The sequence below is a fragment of the Oryx dammah genome, unplaced genomic scaffold (genome assembly GCF_014754425.2).
Source record: "Oryx dammah isolate SB20612 unplaced genomic scaffold, SCBI_Odam_1.1 HiC_scaffold_1, whole genome shotgun sequence".
Classification (NCBI taxonomy): domain Eukaryota; kingdom Metazoa; phylum Chordata; class Mammalia; order Artiodactyla; family Bovidae; genus Oryx; species Oryx dammah.
Window position 1 is genome coordinate 37,797,257 of NW_024070185.1, and position 18,642 is coordinate 37,815,898.

The window sequence follows — 18,642 nt, forward strand, 5'->3', positions numbered from 1 at the left end:
GGATGGGGATGTAAATTGGTATAACCAGTCTGAAATTAAAGAAAGTAATATAATACCCCACGATTCATTGGTCCCACTCTTAAAGAGAAATTTTTGCACATATGCCCTGGAAGACATATAAAGAAAGTATAGGAATATTAAACGCAGTGCAGCTTGTAACAGTGAAAAACAGAAAACACTTCAGATGTCTTTTGAAAATGATAAGCCTCATTATTCATGAACTAGGAGGAGGGATGGTCTGACAATCCCACATGTTATGTAGATCATGAGCAGTGTCTGCTATACCATCCAACAGGAAGATTCACAATAGCTGAAGTTACTTCTTAAACCCAGGAACTGTTAACATAGTCCATTATATTCTTTTTTTTTTTCCCTTTCATTTAAAAAATAATTCATAGGTCTTTAAGGATAAAGAGTATGGTGTCAACAATTGGCTATATGAGAGGAATAATTTGCCAAATTGACCATTGGTATTCTGGAAGTGTAGAGGGAGAATATACAAGAAAATAAAAGACAATTTCAACACCAACATTGAAATCAATTTTGGCAGCCTCTAGTTTGCATACTTGGCTTCCCTGGTGGGTCAGAGATTAAAGCGCCTGCCTCCAATATGGGAGACCGGGTTTCAATCCCTGGGTTGGCAAGATCCCCTGGAGAAGGAATTGTATTAATTTTGAGACTGACTTACACACAGTAAAATGAGACCATATGAAGGGTGTGGTAAGTTGTTTTGCAAAAGCAGAATGTCCTTTCCTCATAGTCTACGAGTAATTAATGACTATAACAGCTGTTGTAACAATAGTTCATTCCCCATCCATCAAATCATAATGGTTTTATAATGAAAGCAAATGAGTTTCCAGTACCAGACCAGAGTGACTATTTTCTCTCTGTTGCTCTCAGTTAGTTGCATATTTAACAGTGCCTCGAGAAAGCCAAAATTAACCAGTATCATTGGAATATTTGATTCTTACCCATCCTTCCTCATCCATCACTCAGATAGGAAGTTTTTTTTTTTCCAAAAGAAAGAAAGAAAGAAAGAAATAGCAGAGAGAAGGAAAAGGGTTGGGGGAGAAAATCTAGTAGAGAAAAAGGAAACTTGGAACTGGGGAGGGAAGTAATATTTCATATTCTAGGAAAAGAAAATGCTGTTGCTGACATTTTGAGTGGTCATGTTACATAAAATGACCTCCAAGAAAACAATGAAAGATAAACTTGACTTCTAGTCCTAGCTTTATTAGTCACTTAGCTGTGATGCCAAATATCATTGAGAAAATGCCTTAATCTTTCTAAGCCTTGGTTTCGTCATTTGTAAACTAGGCAGAGTAATAGAACCACTTTGCAGAATATGATAATGCATGTAAAGCATGTAGGTGCATGGTGGGTGCATAATCAACCTTGAAGGCCCTTGGGTTCATGAGCGCAGTGATCCATTTCATTTTTTGAAGTTTGCTTTATAAGCGTGTTTATAACAAGTCTTTAAAAAGAGTCTCCATACTGCCAAGCTTATGCTAGGATTTAAGCTGCAATTTCGTGGTGACTAAATCTAGAAGATACAGTTATGAAATTGCTCTCTTACTGAAAATAGAATTAGGTAACAGTAAATCAAATCCCTTATGATTATATGGTGGGAGTGAGAAATAGATTTAAGGGACTAGATCTGATAGACAGAGTGCCTGATGAACTATGGATGGAGGTTCGTGCCATTGTACAGGAGACAGGGATCAAGACCATCCCCATGGAAAAGAAATGCAAAAAAGCAAAATGGCTGTCTGGGGAGGCCTTACAAATAGCTGTGAAAAGAAGAGAGGCGAAAAGCAAAGGAGAAAAGGTAAGATATAAGCATCTGAATGCAGAGTTCCAAAGAATAGCAAGGAGAGATAAGAAAGCCTTCCTCAGCGATCAATGCAAAGAAATAGAGGAAAACAACAGAATGGGAAAGACTAGAGATCTCTTCAAGAAAATTAGAGTTACCAAGGGAACATTTCATGCAAAGATGGGCTCGATAAAGGACAGAAATGGTCTGGACCTAACAGAAGCAGAAGATATTAAGAAGAGGTGGCAAGAATACACAGAAGAACTGTACAAAAAAAGAGCTTCACGACCAAGATAATCATGATGGTGTGATCACTCACCTAGAGCCAGACATCCTGGAATGTGAAGTCAAATGAGCCTTAGAAAGCATCACTATGAACAAAGCTAGTGGAGGTGATGGCATTCCAGTTGAGCTATTTCAAATCCTGAAAGATGATGCTGTGAAAGAGCTACACTCAATATGCCAGCAAATTTGGAAAACTCAGCAGTGGCCACAGGACTGGAAAAGGTCAGTTTTCATTCCAATCCCAAAGAAAGGCAATGCCAAAAAATGCTCAAGTAAGTAAAGTAAGTAAGTAAAATCACTCAGTCTTGTCCAACTCTTTGTGACCCCGTGGACTGCAGCCAACCAGGCTCCTCAACCCATGGGATTCTCCAGGCAAGAATACTGGAGTGGGTTGCCATTTCCTTCTCCAGGGGATCTTCCCGACCCAGGGATCGAACCCGGGTCTCCCACACTGGAGGCAGATGTTTTAACCTCTGAGCCACCAGGGAAGCCCTAAAAATGCTCAAACTACTGCACAATTGCACTCATCTCACATGCTAGTAAAGTAACGGTCAAAATTCTCCAAGCCAGGCTTCAGCAATACGTGAACTGTGAACTTCCAGATGTTCAAGCTGGTTTTAGAAAAGGCAGAGGAACCAGAGATCAAATTGCCAACATCCGCTGGAACATGGAAAAAGCAAGACAGTTCCAGAAAAACATCTATTTCTGCTTTATTGACTATGCCAAAGCCTTTGACTGTGTGGATCACAATAAACTGTGGAAAATTCTGAAAGAGATGGGAATTTCAGACCACCTGACTGCCTCTTGAGAAACCTATATGCAGGTCAGGAAGCAACAGTTAGAACTGGACATGGAACAACAGACTGGTTCAAAATAGGAAAAGGAGTACGTCAAGGCTATATATTGTCACCCTGCTTATTTAACTTCTATGCAGAGTACATCATGAGAAACGCTGGACTGGAAGAAGCACAAGCTGGAATCAAGATTGCCGGGAAAAATATCAATAACCTCAGATCTGCAGATGACACCATCCTTATGGCAGAAAGTGGAGAGGAATTAAAAAGCCTCTTGATGAAAGTGAAAGAGGAGAGTGAAAAAGTTGGCTTAAAGCTCAACATTCAGAAAATGAAGATCATGGCATCTAGTCCCATCACTTCATGGGAAATAGATGGGGAAACTGGAAACAGTGGCAGACTTTATTTTTGGGGGCTCCAAAATCACTGCAGATGGTGACTGCAGCCATGAAATTAAAAGACGTTTACTCCTTGGAAGAAAAGTTATGACCAACCTAGATAGCATATTCAAAAGCAGAGATATTACTTTGCCAACAAAGATCCGTCTAGTCAAGGCTATGGTTTTTCCAGTGGTCATGTATGGTTGTGAGAGTTGGACTGTGAAGAAAGCTGAGCACCAAAGAATTGGTGCTTTTGAAGTGTGGTGTTGTAGAAAAGACTCTTGAGAGTCCCTTGGACTGCAAGTAGATCCAACCAGTCCATTCTAAAGGAGATCAGTCCTGGGTGTTCATTCGAAGGACTGATGCTGAAGCTGAAACTCCAATACTTTGGCCACCTCATGCGAAGAGTTGACTCATTGGAAAAGACCCTGATACTGGGAGGGATTGAGGGCAGGAAGAGAAGGGGCCAAGAGAGGATGAGATAGATGGATGACATCACCGACTCGATGGACATGAGTTTGAGTGAACTCTGGGAGTTGGTGATGGACAGGGAGGCCTGGTGTGCTGCAATTCATGGGGTCGCAGAGTCGGACACGACTGAGTGACTGAACTGAACTGACTGACAACAACTATGGTGCAGATTATCTCTTTGAATAGTGCCTCTGAGCTCCAGAATTGAAACATGTGCTGTTATCAACATGTGGATACATCAGCTGTCTCAAACTCTCAAAATGAAGCACTTGTTCATTCATCCATGAATCTGTTTCTCTTCAGGTTTTGCCATCCCAGTGCCTTTGTGCATCTCTGCTCAAATCAGAAAACTGAATCATTTCCAAATCACTTCATCCTTCAGTTCTCAATCCAGTTCATCTCCAAGTGCTGTTTAAAACTCTTTCAAATGTATCTTCAGTCTGTGTACTAATTCCATTGTCTACTGCCATCACCCTAAACGAAACATCATTTTAAAAACTCGGATTATTGTAATAGCTCTCCAAATAATCTCTCTACTTCTTTTGTTCCTTCCTTCCAATCCATTGAATCTTGTCATCTTGCTTGAAATTTTGATGGATTCCCTTTGCACATAGGGTAAAAACAAAAATTTTAACAAGACTTATAAAACCCTAAGTGATATGTTCCATGCCTAACTTTTTAGCCTTATCTGTCAATATTCACTTCTTTACCCCATTAATGTGGGAATTGTTTTCCCAGTGTGAGTATTTTGCATCAATAATATGGTACACTTGAGAAGACTTTACCAAGATCTAAAGAATTAATTTGTTGCTCCATCATTCAGTCCTGTCCAACTCTTTGCGACTCCATGAACTGCAGCACGCCAGGTTTCCCTGTCCTTTACTATCTCCTGCAGTTAGCTCAGACTCATATCCATTGAGTTGATGATGCCATCCAACCATCTCATCTTCTGTCACCCACTTCTGTTTTTGCCCTCAATCTTTCCTAGCATCAGGGTCTTTTCCACTGAGTTGGCTCTTCGAATCAGGTGGCCAAAGTATTGGAGCTTCAGCTTCAGCATCAGTCCTTCCAATGATTACTCAGGGTTGATTTCCTTTAGGATTGACTGGTTGCAGTCCAAGGGACTCTCAAGAGTCTTCACCAGCACCACAGTTCAAAAGCATCAATTCTTTGGCACTCAGCCTTCTTCATGGTCCAACTCTCACTTCCGTACATGACCACTGGAAAAACTATAGGTTTGACTATATGGATCTTTGTTGGCAAAGTGATTAACAGATGTTTGAGAAGAGAATGACATAGGACAAAGAAGTTTGGCATATTCTCTGAAAGATGTGTTCTGACAAAAGTTTGCTATAATCTTGGAATGAAGATACAAATAAGAACAGAATAAAATTAACTTGTCCTAATTATAGATCACTGTGTGTCCTAGCAGGAAGATTAAAAGAAAAAAAAAAAAAACATGTCCTCATGGTATTACACCCCTTTATGGAAGATAAATCATGCATACATACAGTGCTAGGCAGAATACAATCAGCTTTGTCACCACAGTCAGAGTCATCCATAAGTCTTGAAAAGATAATAAGATGATGGAGACAACTGGATTTTGAAGGAAGCATTGGAAAGACATTGATAGAAAAGAATCAAGAAGATATATCAGATGTGAAAAAATAGACTGGTCAGAATGAATGTTTCAGGTAGAGGAGCAATAAGGAGGCTGCAGGAGACAGGCATCCTTAGAAAACTAGCAGGTTTGGCTAAAGTGAGCCAACACCTGTTAAAGTTTAATATGAAAAAACAAAGGTGACTAATGCTAAATGTTAAATGTGTATGAGTTCCAAACTTTAATCTGAAAAGATAAATTACTGAGCATCAGTCAAGTGGTTCTGAACTGGTGATGGAGTTGTGTTAAATCATCAATACCATGTAACTTAATTCTTTCTAGGAACAAGGGCACTTATATGACAGATGGTTACTGTTGCAAAGAGTTTAATCTATTGTAATCTTTTTAAAATGAGATATAATTGACATAACATTATATTAGTTCTAAGTATGCTATATAATGATTTGATATTTGTTTATATTGTAAAATATAACAAATATATAATTATAAAATATTCTTCCAATCCAAGAAATTGGTATATTTTCCCATCTGTTTGTGTCTTCTTTGATTTATTTCATCAGCATCTTATAGTTTTTGGAGCACAGTTCTTTTGCCTTCTTCAGTTCAGTACAGTTCAGTTGCTTAGTCATGTCCAACTCTTTGCGACCCCGTGAACTGCAGCACACCAGGCATCCCTGTCTATCACCAACTCCCGGCACCTACTCAAACTCATGTCCATTGAGTCGGTGATGCCATCCAACCATCTCATTGTCTGTCATCCCCTTCTCCTTCTGCCTTCAATCTTTCCCAGCATCAGAGTCTTTTCAAATGAGTCAGTTCTTCACATCATGTGGCCAAAGTATTGGAGTTTCAGCTTCAGCATCAGTCTTTCCAATGAACATTCAGGACTGATTTTCTTTAGGATGGACTGGTTGGATGTCCTTGCAGACCAAGGGACTCTCAAGAGTCTTCTCCAACACCACACTTCAAAAGCATCAATTCGTCAGCACTCAGCTTTCTTTATAGTCCAACTCTCACATCCATACAAGACTACTGGAAAAACCAAAGCTTTGACTAGACGGACCTTTGTTGATAAAGTAATATCTCTGCTTTTTAATATGCTCTCTAGGTTGATCATAGCTTTTCTTTCAAGGAGCAAGCATCTTTTAATTTCATGGCTGCATCTGCAGTAATTTTGGAGCCCAAGAAAATAAAGTCTGTCACTGTTTCCACTGTTTCCCCATCTGTTTGCCATGAAGTGATGGGACCGGATGCCATGATCTTCGTTTTCTGAATGTTGAGCTTTAAGCCAACCTTTTCCACTCTCCTCTTTCACTTTCATCAAGAGGCTCTTTAGTTCTTCTTCACTTTCTGCCATAAGGGTGGTGTCATCTGCATATCTGAGGTTATTGATATTTCTCCTGGAAATCTTGATTCTAGCTTGTTTTTCATCCAGCCTAGTGTTTCTCATGATGTACTCTGCATATAAGTTGAATAAGCAGGGTGACAATATACAGCCTTGATGTACTCCTTTACCAATTTGGAACTAGTCTGTTGTTCCATGTCCAGTTCTAACTGCTGCTTCCTGACCTGCATACAGATTTCTCAAGAGTCAGGTCAGGTGGTCTGGTATTCCCGTCTCTTTCAGAATTTTCCACAGTTTCTGGTGATCCACACAGTCAAAGGCTTTGGCATAGTCAATAAAGCAGAAATAGATATTTTTCTGGAACTCTCTTCCTTTTTCCATGATCCAGCGGATGTTGGCAATTTGATCTCTAGTTCCTCTGCCTTTTCTAAAACCAGCTTGAACATCTGGAAGTTCACAGTTCACGTACTGTTGAAGCCTGGCTTGGAGAATTTTGAGCATTACTTTACTAGCGTGTGAGATGAGTGCAATTGTGTGGTAGTTTGAGCATTCTTTGGCATTGCTTTTATCCACCGTCAAAACACAGGCATCTAAGTGACAAAAACCATCATACATTTGAATATTTTAATCAAATAACACTGACTATAGTGATGACAGAAAGTGTTTTTTAAAGGAAAATTAATCATGTAAAATAAGAAAACTAGGTTGGAAGTCTTAGGTTAAAATTATAATGCAAGTGCGTGTTGGCTGTTTGATCTTGGGTTTAAGTCACTGAATACCTACTTTGTGCTGGCCGCCATGATGGGCACTGGGAGCACAAAGGTGAAAAAGACACAATCTCTTCTCTGGAAAATTTTACTTAATTTTGAATCACCAAAAATATTAGACAAATAACTTCCTCCACTTACTAACATTGATGGATTAGGGTATGTGTACTTTCACTGAAGAATTTCACAATATTGAGTCATTTTATGATAAAATCACTATGGTCTCATATACTTTTGAAAAACACAGTTTATTTAAGAATATGAACAATGTAATGGACACATTTGGTTACTTAATAATAATCATTTTAAGTATATTATACAGATATGCATCATCAACATTTAGTGTTTTTCAGAGGGAATGATATAGATTCTGTTTTTATTGTTGTTTCTATAGTTAAATTATTGACAAAGTAGTGAAACAAAGATATATCATTCTATAAGTTTTTGCCCTCGTATAGTAATTCACAGCCTCTTTTATGTTGCACCAGCAGTTATAGTCAATATATCTCAACAACTTAAAAAGCCTACACTTTCAGAAAAGTCTTATTTTGTAAGTATTTTGTCATGTTTATCATTTATTGTCAGTATTACACCTATGAAAAATTACAAAGGTTTTAAAATAAGTAAAAACTATTTAGTAGTTGAGAAATGTTATTATATGATCGACTATAAACTTTAGTACCTTAGTAACAATAAAACACAAGATGTTTAATGAAAAATATTGCCACCGATAGGTTTATGTAAAATTCTACAGCATCAGGTAGAAAAAGCAGAATAAACATACTGGCATGAGAGATCAGGTGATGTAGAAGTGAGATCAGGGAGTACATTTGGGACTACATGACATAGTTGGTCAAAAGAAATGAGGAAGGAACAAGTCACATGTATATTCCATAGTAAGCAGGGTCATTGGGAAATCAGACAATAAAAGGACTTGCACATGTGAGAAGAAAGGATTAGAAAAAATTTTGTTTAAGGTGATGAATATATCAAAAGTAATGGGTTCCTGAAAGTCAGGGTCAGAAGAACATATGAGGGATAGCCAGTTATTGAAATTGTAATATTAATCCTATGTCCTATATAAGCTCAAGTAGGTTAGAGGACTTCTGGCCCCTCCATAGTACTTGCAGCCCATGGTACTTGGATGCCTGAACACATGTTGTGGCTCAATGCTTCAAAAAAATTCTAGTTTGTTAGATATTCCTAATAATTTCAGTTTTATGTCTGAAATAAAATTTATTTTACTTTTTAATGTAAGAATGCCTTGCTTAAAGTTAACGCAATCTATAAAAATTGGAATTTTAAAAATGAGAGATGAAATTATTCACTTTTAAATACTCGATTTAATTTTCTTAATTTTAAAATTATTCTTGCCTTTTCACATATTCATATTACCTGCTTAGCCATTTAGGCATCTGAAGTTTTGAGTATTTATAAACAATCTTGATGTTTTATTCTGGTTGTGAAATGGTCAATCTGTGTAGCTTCCAGTTGTTTTTTTATTAAGCCTTTAAGTGTTTGAGGCTATTGTTTAGAATCATGGAAAATGATGTCCCCTATGTAGCTCTTTAAAATTGATCTTTGACTAAAGCAAGACTAGGGATAAGGGCCCTTTGCTTCTCCCCAGAGGTCTCACTCTAAATACTAAGTTCTTTCTGGATTGAAAGTAGGAAAAAAGTAAAGGTCAGGTGTACACTTCAGAATGTTGGCAAGTCTCTTTACCAGTATGCTATTAAATATTCCAATATTTGTATTGACTATGCAGTAGAATATACAGAGAGATATACAGAGGGAAATGAAAAACAGAACTGAAGGGTTATAAAAAAATTTTTGTACATAATAAGGAAAACATTCCACACCATACTAAACATTCCATTTGCCTTCGTGTTATCTGTCTCTTTATATCTCATCTTTTTTTCAGTGGTAGCTATTTGGGCTACTCAACCAAAGATCTGCAGCTTTCCATCACATTAAGTTTGAGAGCTTAAATGTGATATTCTGTGTATTTGAATCCTCAGGGTCTTCCCCTCTTTTAATTAGAGCTAGTTGGTTATCCTTTACTCCTAGAAACACTCCAGGATTGCTCTTACATTCAAATGAAACACACTGGGAGGACGTCTCATGAAGGACAAAGAAGGCTTGTTCTGGCAACTGGTTTTCACATTTTTGTAGCTGAGGAAAACAAGAGAGAAAGTAACCAATATGTGAGTGGGAAGTTCAGAGTCAACTTTACATCCCTGTGTTGAAAACTAAAAGAGAATAATTATTCATAACTTGATATTTCTAGCAAGCCTGCTTACTGGATAGGGGATAGGAAGTGGGGAGAAAGTGAGCAGAGGGCCCAAGCAGGGGAATTTGATTTGATTCACTGATAGTATATTTTGAGAGCCCTAATGGCTTAGAATAAGTGGATCTTGATGTGGTAGTTCTGGACTCATACTTCTCTTTTTGCCACGTGGTATCTCTGAGAACTAGACACTTGGCTTTATGAAGTCTCAAGTTTTTATTGCAGCCAGTTTTCTAGTTCAACCCCTAACTTACTCATAGATATGTGAGTGATATAAATGAGTATTATTTTAAGTTATTAAGTGGTTTGTTACACAGTGTACCCGGCCAATACAATGACTTCATAAGACAGTTACTGTGAGAATTAAATAAGACAGTACTTAACCTTTAGCATACAACTTGGTATATATAATAAAGCTCCTTAGGAGTCAGCTTGTATTGTTGATAATTATATATGCCAAACACTGTTATATAAACTTAGAAATGTTTTGTTGAGGGAGATGCATCCAGAGTTTACATTAGTACCTTGCATGGCTACACTGCTGCTGTTGTTCAGTCACCAAGTCGTGTCCAACTCTCTGTGATTTTATGAACTGCAGCATACCAGGCTTCCCTGTCCTTCACTATCTCCCTGAGTTTGCTCAGACTCATATCCATTGAGTCAGTGATGCCATCCATTTTATCCTCTGTTGTCCCTTTCTTCTCTTGCCCTCTATCTTTTCCAGCATCAGGGTCTTTCCCAGGGTATTGGCTCTTCAAATAAGATGACCAAAGTATTAGAGCTTCAGCTTCAGCATCAATTTTTCTAATGAATATTCAGAGTTGATATCCTTTAGGACTGATTGATTTGATCTCCTTGTTGTCCAAGGAACTCTCAAGAATCTTCTCTAGCACCACAGGTCGAAAGCATCAATTCTTTTGTGCTCAGCCTTCTTTATGGTCCCACTCTCCCATCTGTACATGACTAATGGAAAGGCCTTAGCTTTGGCTATATGGACCTTTGTAGGCAAAGTGATGTCTCTGTTTTTTTTAACAGACTATCTGGGTTCGTCATAGCCTTTCTTCCAAGGCGCAAGTGTCTTTTAATTTCATAGCTGCAGTCACCATCTACAGTGATTTTGGAGCCCAAGAAGATAAGTCTGTCACTGTTTTCATTTTATCCCCATCTATTTGCCATGAAGTCATGGGACCAATACCATGATCTTAGTTTTTTGAATGTTGAGTTTTAAGCCAGCTTTTTCACTCTTTTCTTTAACCTTCCTCAAGAGGCTCGTTAGTTCCTCTTTGCTTTCTGCCATTAGGGTGGTGTCATCTGCATATCTGTGGTTATTGATATTTCTCCTGGCAATCTTGATTCCATCTTGTGCTTCATTCAGCCCAGAATTTCACATGATGTACTCTGCATATAAGTTAAATAAGCAGGGTGACAATATATAGCCTTGATGTACTCCTTTCCTTAGTTTGAACCAGTCCATTGTTCCATGGCTGGTACTAACTGTTGCTTCTTGACCTGCATACAGGTTTCTCAGGAGGCAGGTAAGGTGGTCTGGTATTCCCAGCTCTTTAAGAATACTCCACAGTTTGTTGTGATCCATAGAGTCAAAGGCTTTAGCCTAGTCAATGAAGGCAAAAGATGATGTTTTCCTGGCATTCCCTTGCTTTTTCTATGATCCAACAGATGTTGGCAATTTGATCTCTGGTTCCTCTGCCTTTTATAAATCCAGCTTGTACATCTTCAAGTTCTCAGTTCACATATTGTTGAGCATTACCTTGCTAGCATGTGAAACAAGTACAGTTGTGCAGTAGTTTGAACATTCTTTGGCAGGGCCCTTCTTTGGGGTTGGAATGAAAACTGACCTTTCCCTGTCCTATGGCCACTGCTGAGTTTTCCAAATTTGCTGGCATATTGAGTGCAGCACTTTAACAGCATCATCTTTTAGGATTTTAAATAGCTCTGCTGGAATCCTATCACCTCCACTGGCTTTCTTTGTAGTGATGCTTCCTAAGGCCTGCTTGACTTCATACTCCAGGATGTCTGGCTGTAGGTGATTAATCACGCCATTGTGGTTATCTGGGTCATTAAGATCTTTTTTTGTACAATTCTTCTATGTATTCCTGCCGCCTCGTCTTAGTATCTTCTGCTTCTGTTAGGCCCATACCTTTTCTGTCTTTTATTGTGTCTATCTTTGCATGAAATGTTCCCTTGGTATCTCTAATATTCTTGAAGAGATTTCTAGTCTTTTCCATTCTATTGCTTTCCTCTGTTTCTTTTCATTGTTCACTTATCATGACCAATATAACAGTTCTATTTACTAACTGAGGAAGACAGCGCAGTGAATCCTATGATCAGAATGTAGGTTGTTATGCTATCTCTATATCTTGGCGTATGGAAATGTTTATGAACCCATCCCTTTAGCAGTTTCAGACTATAAAATTACTTTTCAGTTGCCCAAGATAATGATATTTTACAAGGAAATACTGCCTGGAAGAAAACAGTAGTTCCTACAGCCAAATAGAAAGGATTTTATATCATTCTATTCAGCAGTGCTTCTCAAACTTTAATGAGTCTATGTACCTATGAGTACCTATGTACCCAGGAGTACCTATGAGTCTCCTGGAGATTTGTTAAAATGCTCGTTTTGATTCAGTTGTGAGGGAGTCTGAAAGTCTACATTTCTAACAAGCTCCCAGGTAATGCTGCACTGCTGGCAGAGACCAGACTTTCAGTAGGAAGGCGACACATGCCAATTTTACTCCCTTCCCTATTTCAGAAGCAAGGTATTAATTGTAACTGATTTTGTTTTATTTACAATATTACAAACAAAACTTCTTCAAAGTACCCCAAATCCCTAAATCTGCACAGATGAGTAGTCAGTCATGACAATTAGGTGCATGCTTCTGTTACCTCCACAGAGCGCTCCTTACTGTTAGCGTGCAGCAAGAAGTCTTTGTCTTTCGTGGGGCTCAGGTTTACCATTAACTTCCGATGACTACCACCGCCATCTTGCAATCAAAAAACACAAATTATAAACTTAAGAATTGTAACTCATTTTAATTTAAATGAATTTAACACCCAGGAAAAGAGTCATCTATTAGAAATATTTGTATCCAGATAAAACTAAAGTCATTGGACAGTAAGGTGTAATTCTAAGTCCCCTTAGGAGAGAGGTTAGTTTTCTTATATGCTTTCTAATAGTAGAATTGAGACTCTAATGGTTATTGCTCTCAGTGTCAGCTTCCCTGTCTGCATAGAAAGCCACTGATAGTTGTCCCAACATCTAATTCCTCTTTTGTGTAATAATAGAATGTTTCCAAGCCTGCCTTATCTAGCAATATGTCTTAGTTCTGACCAACATAAGGTGAATGTTAAGTGCCAGGTACAACTTCCAGGTTGTGTTCTTAAAGGAAATAAAACTCATAGTTTGTCTTCCTCTGTCCTTCTGATAAGAAGGACATAGATAGCAGCCCACCAGGCTCCCTTGTCCCTGGGATTCTCCAGGCAAGAACACTGGAGTGGGTTGCCATTTCCTTCTCCAATGCATGAAAATGAAAAGTGAAAGTGAAGTCACTAAGTAAGATACTGTTATTCTGAATCTCTGTTAAATGCAGCCAATTTATCCTAATTATTAAACTGCAAAACGGATGAGATGAAATAAGTCCTTTTAAAATCTAAAATCCAATATTTTTACCATGAATTGGGTAGGAGAGAACCTTCTGAGACACCTTCCTTTTCCATGGAACATGTTTGGATTTGTCTTTACCCTAAATTTAAGAATTCAAGCCCCAGAGCTACCCAGCATCCCAAATTACCTGTTTCACTTAAGAACTGGGATTCATAGTAACGGAGTAACACCTTGTCTGAAAGAGAATGCATAAAATCCCTTTAGTGAGATACAATTTTATCAAATGATTTCAGTTTCAACATATATAACATCAGAAAATATCCTCTTATTATGTATCAATAAAAGCAAAACTTTTGTGGCTTTGAGAAAGGTCTTAAAAATGTATAAATATGCTCTGAGGATTTCCCCAACAATGTTGGTATTAAAATATTTAAAATGTTGTTCATAGCATTGGTATACTCTTTTGTTAGAATTACACTCTAGTGGTATTGATAAAACTGGAAAGACCTAGTAGATATTAATAATTTAATGACAGTAAATATGTGTGGTACTTCCTTCCGTATTTCACAACAGATATGACTTCTCAATATCATCATTCTTCCTTGATGAACCCTGAATAAGCTTCTGAATCCTCCCCAATACAGTGATATTCAAGCATCTATTCCCAGTGCATTGGAGTTAGCACATAGCATGAAATCTATTAGCCATATCTGAGTTAATCTATTGTTTACAGTTTGTTAAACTTATTAATTTTTACTTTACAAGTCATCATTATATCATTATAGACAAAAGGAAATAGTCTACCTTTCTCTCGGTCTCTTATCAAGTCCTCAACATAGATCTCATAGTTTCCATCCTCAAAAACAAAACTAATGAACTGATCGTTGTATGTACTCAGGGAAGCAGAATGTTCTGTAACAAGTAAAAATCTTGTCATTAAGAATTTAAAGACTTGTTTCCATGAAAAATCTTTTGGAAATTAAGAAACCTTCTAAATGTGGTATGGTTTTTTTGTCTTTGCAATTTGAGTTGTACTTTGTCTATCACCGTTGAATAGATGAAAGTCTCAGGCACAAACTTAACATAGCTCAAAGGTTGAGCTACGTTGTGGGATCATAAGATGCTAACCTCCTGCATGAAGGAGATCGAAGATGCTAGCCTCCTGTGTGAAGGCCATGGGAGGCCACATTCGTGTGCTTAGGGGAGGGTTTGATGAGGAGAAAGAAACTGGCAAAGTGATAGACATTGCCCAAAGAAAACTCTGCTTCTTAATTTCACATGATCTAGGGAACTGTGGGCAACGGGGGACTGTATTTTGATAGACATGTATAAGATTTTGTATTTTGATAGACATGGATAGACAGCTGTAAAGATGGAGTTACTTGGAGACTTTCAACAGTCCTTGAGGATGCAGGTGTGAGCCTCATTTTGTCTTCTGGCCAAAACACTGCAACACTTAAATCAGTACTCTCAATTTTTTAAATATATCAGCACACACACAAAATGATATTTCTGCAGCATGCTGGGGTAAATTGGGTCAGATTTAGAGACTACATATATAGGCCCTAGATGAAAAAAAATAATTATATTTTATTTATAGTGTAGAATTATGCTAAAGAAAATAATATATATAACATAAGAACTTTAAATATTGAATTTATTTGCACATGTGTGATATAATTTAAAACAATCAACAATTATTTAAAATTTTTGAGTTGAAATTATATTTGAAAATATAATAGCTCTTCCTTTTCTTTCATTGTCAAAATGTTGAAATTTGGAGAGAGAATGTGTTTTTTTTCCCCCCAAAAAGGATAATATATTTATCTCAGAAATTATGCAGATGAGATTCCAGTCCATAGTAAGCATTTCAAAATAATAATATAGTTCTGACTATAGAATGCACAAGTACTGTTAGAGCAGATACCCTGTACTACTTTGGATACCACTTAAAAAGGACAGAAGTTTCTGATATACATGAAATTGTAGAGTTGGGGCTGCTTCTTGGACTAGCACTTGTGAGGGTCCCATGTCCTACCTCCCTTCTCACCCTCACACACCCCTGTGACCAATCTTACCTTTGATACTTGGAAGGTGATATGCTGTAGTGTATTTCTGGACCATCGTCTTACCCAAGGTGAAGCCCTGGTCCACAGACTGTCTAAAGTGTTTCGTCTGCTTACAGGTAAATAGTGCCAGATGCTCTTTGTACTTCTCAGCTGCAGGACAGGGGTGGGGATAGGAGTGGGCTGTCAGTCCTCACTCAGTGCAGACCCCTTCCCGTCACCCCTTTGAGGACTTCCAGTCAAGGCTGCTTGCTCACAGTGATGACTGACCCCAGGGCTTTGGTCATGCTATGCTCTGAAGGAATCAATACTTTCTACATACTTACATCCCAATAGGACACACTCACTGGAGTCCAGGCTGAAGAAAACTAGTCACTCATGGTCTCAATACCCAAAAGGCAACCACTATTAACATTTTAGTTTACTTTCATTAAATGAAAGAAAAAACATTTTAAAATATTATAAAATATATTTATAATTTTGTATCCTCTATTTTCACTTAACATGATATAACCTTTTCTTCCACACTATTCTGAAAATGACTAAAAAATAGTTCCTCATCCTTACTCTTTTCCAGAAGGAATTTGGGTGAGGAAAGAAATTATGTATCTTGATGTGATAAGTGAAGGCAATTCAATGTTCATCATTATGTTGAAAAATTATCAGGAAGTGCATAGTTTCTCCTTACCTGTTGATGAATGCCTTTTGGTGGTTTCTTTCCTAAAGTAACAGACATTTTTTTCTATTTTAAGGCCAGAGCGTAGCTGCATATAGTACATCTGACAAACTTCTTCGGCCTTCTGTTGGGATTCTAAGTAATTAAAAAAACCGTGATACCATTTCATTCCATCCTTCTTTATCCTTTTACAAACCCTGAGTGGAGCAGATCAAGAAAGCAACGACAGTCCACAGTATCTTATCACAAACCTTGGGGCCAGTTGTTTTTCAAAATTCAGAGTTGTTTTAGATTTTAAGATTGTTGTGTACAGTACATATTGTCTATAACTAACACATCGAGAAGGGGCTAGGGAAACACACCCAGCAGGGACTAGGAGAACACCTCATAATAAAATAATTAATAACTTTATAGTGAAGCACAGGAAAATATACATCAAGTGAAATAAATAAAGACTTCATGTTGGTTTAGGTCAGGATTTAATTGTTAATGAGTTCAGGTCATATTTTGCTGTTAAATGAGTTATGAAAAGCTTTAGGTCTTTAGAAAAAATTTTGGTTTAAAAACTGGCATAAAAGAGTGTGGCCCTACATCCAACATATATCAATCTTTGCCTAGCTGGCAGGGAGCTCTTTGGTTATATGAAATCTATACTCCTTTCTACTTATCTAGAATCTATTTTTTAATTATTTTAGAGAGATGACTATTGTCTGTAAAAGTTATTAAGAATAGCTGACCCATCTAGTCAAGGCTATGGTTTTTCCAGTGGTCGTGTATGGATGTAAGAGTTGGACTGTGAAGAAAGCTGAGTGCTGAAGAACTGATGCTTTCGAACTGTGGTGTTGGAGAAGACTCTCAAGAGTCCCTTGGACTGCAAGGAGATCCAACTAGTCCATTCTAAAGGAGATCAGTCCTGGGTGTTCTTTGGAAGGAATGATGCTAAAGCTGAAACTCTAGTACTTTGGCTACTTCGTGCGAAGAGTTGACTCATTGGAAAAGACTCTGACGCGGGGAGGGATTGGGGGCAGGAGGAGAAGGGGACGACAGAGGATGAGATGGCTGGATGGCATCACCGACTCGATGGGCGTGAGTTTGAGTGAACTGTGAGTTTGAGTGAACTCTGGGAGTTGGTGATGGACAGGGAGGCCTGGCGTGCTGCAGTTCATGGGGTCACAAAGAGTCAGACACGGCTGAGCGACTGAACTGAACTGACCCAGGTCAGGGAGTTTTTTGACTATGTTTTCTTCTAGGAGTTTCATGGTTTCAGGTCTTATGTTTAAGTCTTTAAATTCATTGTGAGTTAATTTTTGTGAGTGGTGTAGATAGGGGTTGTTTCATTCTTTTACATGTTATAATCCAGTTTTACCAGCACCATTTATTGAAGAGACTGTTTTTTTATTCCACTGAGTATTCTTGGCTTCCTTGTCAAATATTAGTGTGTCTACAGTGGGCCAAGCACTGTGAACAATTTTCATTTAAACCTTCACAAATAATATTACAGGTAGATATTATTCATTTCATTTTACAAATGATGATTTGAGGTTCTTAGCAGTCATGACCTTTGCCAAAGTTCTGATGAGAAGTTGTGACTCAAGTGTGTCTAATATCAAAGCTATACTTCCATCTACTCCATCTAAGAAAATGCTATATTGCAATTTTAGAGACTAACAAAACACAAACTGAGATTAAATCAGTTGAAGTAAAAACAATCAGTTATTCATTAATTCTTATTTAACTTATCCAAATAAAAATTAAAATTTAAAATAAAAATTAAATTTGCCACTTGAAAATCATTTTTAAAAAAGCCTTTAAAAGTCAAATAGAAAAGAAAGTGATAACACCTAGGTGATAAGATCTCCATCTTCAACATTATAGCCAATGAATTATCAAGAAATTTATACAATATAGCCAAATTCAATAATTCACAGTAATTCAGAAAATGAAAATAATTACTTGTGATTTTCAGATACATCTATGATCTTTTTTAAAATTCTGTAGATTTGCCTTCCTAATATGATTAACAAAATTAAGTGGAATAAACTTTTGTTAGTTACTGGTTTGACTTTTCTATATCTTGCCTCCAATTCAGATGAGCATCTACCTTTAGGTGTCTTCAACTGTTTGAACAGGGTAAGGCCATTTAATCATACTCATTTGCCCTGGAAATTCCCAATATTCCTTTATAGCTTTAGATATGTCAACTGCGATATCTTACATGTATTTAACGCAAAGATAATTTACAAAGCTCTGCCAGAGTCAACCCTGAACTTGGCCTCCTGACAATAATTTAATACAATATGTTATTAATTGTATGTTTTGTGCTGATCTTAGCCTGTTAATAATAACCAATATTGTATTTGGACTGGCCCTTAATGTTCTTATTATGATTGCAAAATGCCCTTCAGCAATAACCATCATCAGGAAATTGAAGAAATAAAGTTTAATTAATTATTTGTTGTTGTTGTTTAGTCACTCAGTTGTGTCTGACTCTTTGTAACCCCATGGACTGCAGCAC

General features: G+C 37.5%; 1 protein-coding gene across 6 annotated transcripts in view; it reads right to left on the reverse strand.

The window, feature by feature from the left end:
• Nucleotides 1-7,705: 7,705 nt before the first annotated feature.
• The window catches only part of LOC120863865 (interleukin-33-like), a 169,212-nt gene continuing 158,275 nt past the window's right edge, over nucleotides 7,706-18,642 (reverse strand). For 4 of the 6 annotated variants that reach the window (XM_040240781.1, XM_040240520.1, XM_040240612.1 and 1 more), the window contains 6 exons: nucleotides 16,140-16,262; nucleotides 15,464-15,604; nucleotides 14,190-14,297; nucleotides 13,573-13,620; nucleotides 12,668-12,765; nucleotides 7,706-9,648 (listed from right to left, as the gene is read on the reverse strand). In XM_040240781.1, the coding sequence (XP_040096715.1) occupies nucleotides 9,442-9,648; nucleotides 12,668-12,765; nucleotides 13,573-13,620; nucleotides 14,190-14,297; nucleotides 15,464-15,604; nucleotides 16,140-16,262 (725 nt within the window). In that variant the 3' untranslated portion in view covers nucleotides 7,706-9,441. The remainder of the gene's footprint in view (nucleotides 9,649-12,667; nucleotides 12,766-13,572; nucleotides 13,621-14,189; nucleotides 14,298-15,463; nucleotides 15,605-16,139; nucleotides 16,263-18,642) is intronic. The other 2 variants (XM_040240855.1, XM_040240933.1) reach the window with 1 other exon arrangement.